Below are 9,708 nucleotides of genomic sequence, written 5' to 3'. Positions count from 1 at the left end.
CTAAAGAATCACTTTTGATAGAGATAAACAGTGTTGATATAATGTGTATATGATAGAGATAAACAGTGTTTGTGATTCTTTAGTATACACATTATATCAACACTGTTTATCTCTATCAAAAGTGATTCTTTAGTTGATATAATGTGTACATGATAAAGAGATAAACAGTGTTTGTGATTCTTTAGTTGATATAATGTGTACATGATAAAGAGATAAACAGTGTTTGTGATTCTTTAGTTGATATAATGTGTATATGATAGAGATAAACAGTGTTTGTGATTCTTTATGTATGAAAAAGTTATGAAGTCTGAAGAGTAAATGTTTACTGCATGAAGAGGTTATGAAGACTGAAGAATAAACATTTACTGTATGAAAAAGTTATGAAGTGTGAAGAGTAAATGTTTACTGCATGAAGAGGGTATGAAGTCTGAAGAGTAAACATTTATTGCATGAAAAAGTTATGAAGTCTGAAAAGTAAATATTTACTGTATGAAGAGGGTATGAAGACTGAATATTAAACTTTTACTACAAGAATAGGGTATAAATCTTAAGTATAGACAGCAAATTACAAATGTCCTTCGTTTTCTCCTTATTAAGGGTTACTGGGGCATTATCTTTATAATCAGTGGCATGTGGCGAATCAAAGCATATACCGAACCCATGGCATGTGGCGAATCAAAGCATATACCGAATCCATGGCATATACCGAACCCATGACATATACTGAACCCATGACTTCCTTTTCCACCAAAAGACAATCTTGGTAATAAGAAATCCTTCCAAAAAATATTGAGAGAATAAGAAAATCAAATTTTCACCTATTCTTGAGATACCTGCATTAACATAGATATCCTAATTTTTATATATTTTCTTTTCATTCCAGCCTGAAATGTCAAAGAACAGACATTTTCTCCACAGACTCAAACACTGTTTATCTCTTTATCATATACACATTATATCAACTAAATAATCAGAAACACGGTTTATCTCTATCATATACACATTATATCAACAAGAGTAAATATTTACAAAACTTTCAGTAATTGTTTCTGTGCTTTTCAGCCTTCATATTCTTAATGAATCTTGGCACTTCGGCATTCATAATCCTTCCCTTTGAAAACTATTCTCATACCTTTCACACATTTTCTGCATTTAGTGTTCACTCTTAGTTCCTTTTATGTTCCTCTATATCTTCTACCACCTTCCCTCAATAAGCTATACGAACATTTGTTTTCACTCTACGCGCATACTCTTTATTTATCACCATCAAACTAAGTTTATGTGTATGTCTCTCACGATGTATGTTCTCTCATTGAGACTCTCTACTAGAGCTAAACATTCTTAGAATGATCTTTATACTCTTCAAAACGAAACAGCTATCTAGTTAATATTTGTTGAACTATTCAGATGTTTCAAGTTTCTCTCCGAAGTCCGATTTTTACTCATCGAATTACGATATTTATTCACTTCGGAGTAATGGTCAAATCTCGCTGTTCATTCAGACAACAGTAGAGTTGGCGGTGGGTGTTGTTGACTGGCTGCCTTCCCTCTAATCTATCAGCTAAAACTATAGGCTATGCGCAGATATCCTTGCTGTGGGTTTAAGTAGGTTTGATCGAAATTCTGAAACAAACAAAACATGTATCTTACAATTAATTCTTAAAGGCTTAGCATATGTTTTTCACCCATTAGAACTGCTAAAAGCTAACAACTTGATCAAGCTAAATATCAATCCTAATATTTACCAAATGCTCTGTAATTCTCGGCTGATTATGGTATGGAACTTGTTATTTCTACCCAGTTTCTAAATGGAAAAATCTCAATTAATAGATACGAATGAAGTTTTACAGTATTACAGTTTCGAGCCTTGTCAGAGAGAGAGAGAGAACAATGTTATTCACATAAACTTCACATGTGTAGGTGTAGGGAGTCAGTTCGGTTTGGATCAGCTTTGTAGGGAGTCAGTTCGGTTTGGATCAGCTTTGTAGGGAGACAGTTCGGTTTCTCTACACAGCAGATCCAGACAGTTCGGTTTGGATCTGCTGTGTAGAGAGACAGTTCGGTTTGTATCGCTGTGTAGAGAGACAGTTCGGTTTGTATCCGCTGTGTAGAGAGACAGTTCGGTTTGTATCCGCTGTGTAGAGAGACAGTTCGGTTTGGATCCGCTGTGTAGAGAGACAGTTCGGTTTGGATCAGAAGTTATATTACTGAGTAAACATACTTCATATTTCACTTCATACTGTCTTTGTTCAGCTAGGTGTGAAACCTTGAAAGTTTTCGTGCTGAAACTACATTACAATCTGGTGGCGTGTACTTCAAAGTCTTTCAACCCGCTTATAAAAGAAATAACGACTTTCGCCGACGTAGCTCTTGAAACGCAGAATACCTTTTTCACTAATCTTCGTCTTGCACATTGAACTGTGATGCTTATCATTGTTAACTTAGAAGTATCAGGTGTCAACGGGAAGATTAAACATTCTTATCTTGGAGTAGATGTCAAGGCTTATGATCCAGCTGTTTAAACAGCGACAGCAAAACACGCAGCCGTACTTTATCCATTAGCAAGACTGAATGTGGATAGGAAGTGAACTTTAGACTATATTACTTCTCTGTGCTGCAATTACTATCACACTTTTATATATATATATATATATAGTAAAATTGTTCACTTATGTCTTACGTAGAGTTTAATGATAGACCATCTCTTTGTGATCCAAGTATGTATTGAACTGAACCATAACTAAGTATTATTTAACAATTAAACATTGAAGCTACGTTAAAATTGAAAATTAAAACTAAATATAGGAAAATCACTCTATTACAAAAACTGAATACATTTTACGGCTTATAATTACGTCGAATTTATGCAATTAAACTTAATAATTGTATTCCCTTCTAGAAGTTACATACTTTATCATCAAAACTATATATTGAAGCTTATAGATAGCAAGTACACACTTGAGGTGTTTGAATTTTACAAACAAACTAGAACTTAGGATATTATAAATATCTCATGATCTGTTGGAGAATGTGTGTGTTGTTTTGCTGCTACGTGTTTCCCACAACTCATGATACAACACAATTTATGTGATACAACTGCTTGGTTGTGTTTCGTGTTGACTGAATCCTAGCGACGTAGCTGTTACTAGGCCTCAAAAGTAGTGTAGCAAGCACTACTACCCCAAGAGTTGTTAGTAGGCCTAAAGAGAAGTCAGCTGAAAACAAAAAAGTAAAGATATTGATAAGTGAAATGTTTGAGTTTCTTAATTCTTGTAACGTCACTAATGTAAATTATTATAGATATGATATTTAGATGAAGACATATATCGACATATCTTAAGACAAAAATACAAAACTTAAACCAAAGGTAGTAATGATAATAAAAACCGACAAATGTGTCTTAAAGAGCTTTAACATGTAGCTATGGTTCTGTGTGTCGAAGCAACTGCCGTCGTTCTCAATACTGACTTAGATTTAACAGGAAGAAAGACCTAGTCAGCTTGTTTACTCCTTCACGATAAGAACTTGATAATCTGCACTTTGATCGAGCGGGGCAAGCATTTGGAAGCCAAGTGTTACTATGACGTCATTAGATTGATAAATCTTTTCTCAGGGTGGCACAGATGTTGACACATTATCAGTTTGTAAGGGCTCAAAGCTAGTATTTGATGAAGATTCAAATACTTCACTCATAGAAGAAGGTTTTCAGTGGAAACTACAAATATTTAGATTTGAACGCAACAAACGAATTCTCCAAGCTTTATAATGTACGTAGTTAAGGATTATTAAACTTTAATACTAAGTCGCTCGTTATCTTGGAATGTATAGTAATATCTCCTAACGCCAGTGTCCGAACAGAGCTGTGGCATGAGAACTACTTATAAGTGACTATAAACATTGTGACTCTCAAAGATGTAAAGGAGGTGAGAAGTCCGAAATTTAAATCCCACCTCAAAAGACATTTCTACGGATTACAGGTCAATGCGCATAACACTCAGAGACATATTTTTTATACAAAACGTTATATATAGACCCGCAGGAGGGGAGATCTAAACTATCTTCACACCATACAAAGACATAGTTCTTACTACAAAACGTTATATATAGACCCGCAGGAGGGGGATCTAAACATCTAAACTATCTTCACACTTTACAGTGACATAGTTCTTACTACAAAATGTTATATATAGACCCCGCAGGAGGGGGATCTAATCTATCTTCACACTTTACAGTGACATAGTTTTTACTACAAAATGTTGTGTATAGACAAGCAAGAGGGGGATCTAATCTATCTTCACACTTTACAGTGACATAGTTCTTACTACAAAACGTTATATATAGACCCCGCAGGAGGGGGGATCTAATCTATCTTCACACTTTACAAAGACGTAGTTCTTATTACAAAATGTTATATATAGACCCGCAGGAGGGGGATCTAAACTATTTTCACACTTTACAGTGACGTAGTTCTTACTACAAAATGTTATATATAGACCCTTCAGACCTCACAGAGACATACTTCTTTTAAAGAAACGACTCCTACAACATTCTGAGGTTCAAATACTGATTAAACATTCAACCCTGTCACTTCACACTCTCCTTTGTTACAATCAATAGGTTCTTAAACTAATTACCCTAAACAACCGAATGGTGGGTCGTTACGTTACTAACAGGCGATAACAAACAATGTATGTGTATAATGTTGCGAGTGTGACACAGATCAGATGATCATTGTTGAACTTGCATCAAATATTATTTAAATAAAAACATTAACAAAAATATCCAGTGAGATCCGTGTCATTGAGAACAAATAGTAACATATATATGTCTTTATTGATTCTACATAAAATATCTTACACAAAACAGATACACACACACATATATATATATATATTGCTATCAAATAACGGATGTGCTTACGGACACAACAAACCTCAACGAAAAATAATTATTACAGCAACCATCGGAGTAAAATACAATATGCTTTACTTTCAAAATAATAAACTAGGTATTTAACAGAGATTCTTTATACAAAATACACAAAGACTTGAAAGAAGTGTGTTTCTGACTCGGATTCCCACGAGCAGTGATGCCCTTTTGAAATAACTTTAACCTGAATAAAAGAACATTTATTAAACCGTTTTATAAGGATTAAAGCATTATTCGACAGCCTCAGTAATTGTGTTTATTAAAACAGGGACTAATTATAGAAGGGGAGTAATTACTGGAACAGTCTCTGTCATTATAGCAAATAAAAGGAGAGTAATTATTTCTGTGTCTGTTTACACTATAGTGTAATTATTTCTGTGTCTGTTTATACTGTACTGTAATTATTTCTGTGTCTGTTTACACTATAGTGTAATTATTTCTGTGTCTGTTTACACTATAGTGTAATTATTTCTTGTCTGTTTATACTGTACTGTAATTATTTCTGTGTCTGTTTACACTATAGTGTAATTATTTCTGTGTCAGTGTTTATACTGTACTGTAATTATTTCTGTGTCTGTTTATACCATACTGTAATTATTTTTGTGTCTGTTTATACCATACTGTAATTATTTCTGTGTCTGTTTATACTGTACTGTAATTATTTCTGTCAGTGTTTATACTGTACTGTAATTATTTCTGTGTCTGTTTATACCATACTGTAATTATTTCTGTGTCAGTGTTTATACCATACTGTAATTATGTCTGTGTCTGTGTTTACACTATAGTGTAATTATTTCTGTGTCAATGTTTATACCATACTGTAATTATTTCTGTGTCAGTGTTTATACTGTACTGTAAATATTTCTCTCAGTGTTTATACTAATTAGTTGCGTCTTCTGATACTTGAGTAATTTTCCGTAGTCAGTTATTTGGAAAAGTAGTCCGACTGTCAATAGGAAATCTTTTGAAATCTTTTATGTTAAAAGTGTCTTCCAGTCAACATCTTTGTGTGTAGAAAAATAATGAGTTTCTTTTTACATACATTATTTAAAAAAGGAAATAACCAACAGTAGCCTGCAACCCTCCACTTTAACTTACGAGTTGCATCTCAAACAACTTTTGTAAAAACATGCCGGTAAAAATAATACTTTTTTAACATACAGTTAAAACACGATCCTCTAATGATAAGAATCCACCCTTACAGCGCTTAGCTTGTTAGTTCAGGTGAGGATCGTTACTTGATACTTATAAAACATGAAGGTTTCATAGTGCTTGAATCACCATATATATATAATTATATGCCTATACGATGACCATCACGTCTTTGTCTCGGAGAACCGGGGGTGATGCAGGTGAGGCAGGGGGATGTTCGGGTCCTGTTTCTTGGATATGGGGACGCAACATCCAACGAGATACAAGCGGTATTGAAAACGTTAAGATGGCAGAAAATGTGAGTAAAGATCCAGCAACGAAGAACGGTATATCATAGCTGCCAGTAAAGTCGTACAGCGATCCTGAGGAAATAGAAACATAAAAAATCATTATTCGTACCTACACACCCGTAAATAGAACGTACTAATTGTATTCTGCAGCCAACTAAAAACTACAATAATGATATACAAACAATATATACATACACACGGAATGATTAAATTATAGGTGGAATATGTGTCTACTATGACAAGTCAACTTCAATATGGACTATGGTCATCATGAATAACAAGTGTAGCTTGAAACCGGTGCCGAATACTCCATTAATAACAAGTGTAGCTTGAAACCGGTGCTGAATACTCCATTAATAACAAGTGCAGCTTGAAACCGGTGCTGAATACTCCATTAATAACAAGTGTAGCTTGAAACCGGTGCCGAATACTCCATTAATAACAAGTGCGGCTTGAAACCGGTGCTGAATACTCCATTAATAACAAATGTAGCTTGGAACTGGTGCCGAATACTCCATTAATAACAAGTGTAGCTTGAAACCGGTGCCGAATACTCCATTAATAACAAGTGCAGCATGAAACCGGTGCCGAATACTCCATTAATAACAAATGTAGCTTGAAACTGGTGCCGAATACTCCATTAATAACAAATGTAGCTTGAAACTGGTGCCGAATACTCCCTTAATGACAAATGCAGCTTGAAACCGGTGCCGAATACTCCCTTAATAGCAAGTGTAGCTTGAAACTGGTGCTGAATACTCCACTAATAACAAGTGTAGCTTGAAACCGGTGCCGAATACGCCATTAATAACAAGTGCAGCTTGAAACCGGTGCCGAATACGCCATTAAAAACAAGTGCAGCTTGAAACCGGTGCTGAATACTCCACTAATAACAAGTGTAGCTTGAAACTAATGCTGAATACTCCACTAATAACAAGTGTAGCTTGAAACCGGTGCCGAATACGCCATTAATAACAAGTGCAGCTTGAAAACGGTGCCGAATACTCCATTAATAACAAGTGCAGCTTGAAACCGGTGCCAAACTCTTCATTATTAACAAGTGCAGCTTGAAACCGGTGCCGAATGATTCATTAATAACAAGTGCAGCTTGAAACCGATGCCGAATGTTTGATTAATAACAAGTGCAGCTTGAAACCGATGCCGAACTCTTCATTAATAACAATGCAGCTTGAAACCGGTTTTGAAAGCTTAAAATTAAAAATACCCTCGATCATTCTTATTAAGGAGCTGTTTCCAGGGCAACTTTAATGTCTGGAGTCACTTAATGGGATGCGACGCAACTATAAAAGCCCCCACCAACCTATATAAATGTTCTATTAGATTAAGGTCCGTTAAGAGTGGAGACCACTGCATTGAATCACACCCCTTCTCTTCAATGAATGTCACCATTGTACAAAACTGAGGGTCAATTTTACAAGTGTGCGGCTTTAATGGTATCATTCCGCGAGAATGTGCCATCGTTAGTGCATATTCCTATATATGCTTATACAACTGCTATATGCGCCACGTTCCTATATGAAAATTAGAGTTGGTTCTGGTTCCAGATTCTGTTCAACGAACTTACGCTTGTTATCTGGTTACAACCCAAAAGTAAAAAAAATATTCTCCATGAATCGTTGGTCCACTATATATGATCTTAACATCGTTATAAATGATTTGTTTTGCGTCTTTCTGTGGACGTGTTTCTTCTCACTGGATTCTGACCGGTCCTGTAAAGTGTGTTTTTAATAGTCAGTGTACTATTACGAAACCCACTTACTGCTGCGAACATCTCATTCAATTTCGGAGCACGTATCTTGCCCTATGGCTAAAGCGGTCTAGAATCGCCAAAAAGTGGTCATCTTTTTTGTGTTGTGGATGGCAACCATTAACTTAGAAAAAGATCCACGTAGTGCTACAAACATTTGCAGTCAATTTGCAACAGCCCGTTGTGGTTGGCTAACCTCCATTCGTACGATGTCTCTCCACGTGTACGAATTATCTAAATGTATTCTTTCAAGTCTAGCTATGGTTCGTGAACATTTTGAAGCAATTCAATCCCGGTAATTCACTTCAAAGTGGCAAGTGAGTTAAGACTTTGGGAGACCATTGTATGTAACACAAGTTGAAAAAATAATCCCTTGTATTTCGTGACACAAGTTGAACAAATAATCCCTTGTATTTCGTGACACAAGTTGAACAAATAATCCCTTGTGTTTCGTGACACAGGTTGTACAAATAATCCCTTGTGTTTCGTGACACAGGTTGTACAAATAATCCCTTGTGTTTCGTGACTACAGGTTGTACAAATAATCCCTTGTATTTCGTGACACAAGTTGAACAAATAATCCCTTGTGTTTCGTGACACAGGTTGTACAAATAATCCCTTGTGTTTCGTGACACAGGTTGAACAAATAATCCCTTGTATTTCGTGACATTTCAGATACTTGATTTGGGTTACAATGAACTGGTGGGCGGGTGGGGGACATTATTTTATAACAGGGGTTTTGCCTTTTCATAGTTATAATGTGTAAAAATTTAATTTTTCTTTGATTGTTGTGTGTCCACGAATGGGTGAAATACGTCGAGAAATTCCGGTATCTTGTGTTAAATACTTTGCGACCGAATATATTATGCCTATACAATACTTTTCAATTTCTGTAGCGTTTTAAATGTTTCTATATATTTTTTCCAAAATACTATTCGAATATTTCATGATCATAACGTGATCTACGTTTCAAGCAACAGTACCATTGGAATATTGCAAAATTTGTTGAAAAACATTAAGTGACAAAAGGCAGAAAATGACATCAAGTGACGAGGTAAAACTCAACTTTCGGGAATATGTTCGTGTATATGTACATGGCCATGTGTTTCGGACTGTTGGGAATATGTTCGAGTATATGTACATGGCCAGTTGTTTCGGACTGTTGGGAATATGTTCGTGTATATGTACATGGCCAGTTGTTTCGGACTGTTGGGAATATGTTCGAGTATATGTACATGGACATGTGTTTCGGACTGTTGGGAATATGTTCGTGTATATGTACATGGCCATGTGTTTCGGACTGTTGGGAATATGTTCGAGTATATGTACATGGACATGTGTTTCGGACTGTTGGGAATATGTTCGTGTATATGTACATGGCCATGTGTTTCGGACAGTTGGGAATATATTCGTGTATGTGTACATGGGCATGTGTTTCGGACTGTTAGGAATATGTTCGTGTATATGTACATGGCCAGTTGTTTCGGACTGTTGGGAATATGTTCGTGTATATGTACATGGCCAGTTGTTTCGGACTGTTGAGAATATGTTCGAGTATATGTACATGGC

At 35.6% G+C, this 9,708-nt stretch overlaps 1 protein-coding gene across 1 annotated transcript in view; it reads right to left on the bottom strand.

Moving 5' to 3' along the window:
* Positions 1-5,402: 5,402 nt before the first annotated feature.
* LOC106476000 overlaps positions 5,403-9,708 on the bottom strand; it is a 9,056-nt gene continuing 4,750 nt past the window's right edge. Inside the window, exon 4 of the mRNA XM_022379986.1 lies at positions 5,403-6,480. Within this exon, the coding sequence (XP_022235694.1) occupies positions 6,232-6,480 (249 nt within the window). The 3' untranslated portion in view covers positions 5,403-6,231. The remainder of the gene's footprint in view (positions 6,481-9,708) is intronic.

This window comes from Limulus polyphemus, unplaced genomic scaffold, assembly GCF_000517525.1.
Source record: "Limulus polyphemus unplaced genomic scaffold, Limulus_polyphemus-2.1.2 Scaffold9606, whole genome shotgun sequence".
NCBI classification, from domain to species: domain Eukaryota; kingdom Metazoa; phylum Arthropoda; class Merostomata; order Xiphosura; family Limulidae; genus Limulus; species Limulus polyphemus.
The sequence above is the reverse complement of the archived record's forward strand: the minus strand, read 5'-3'. Positions and strand labels throughout refer to the sequence as shown.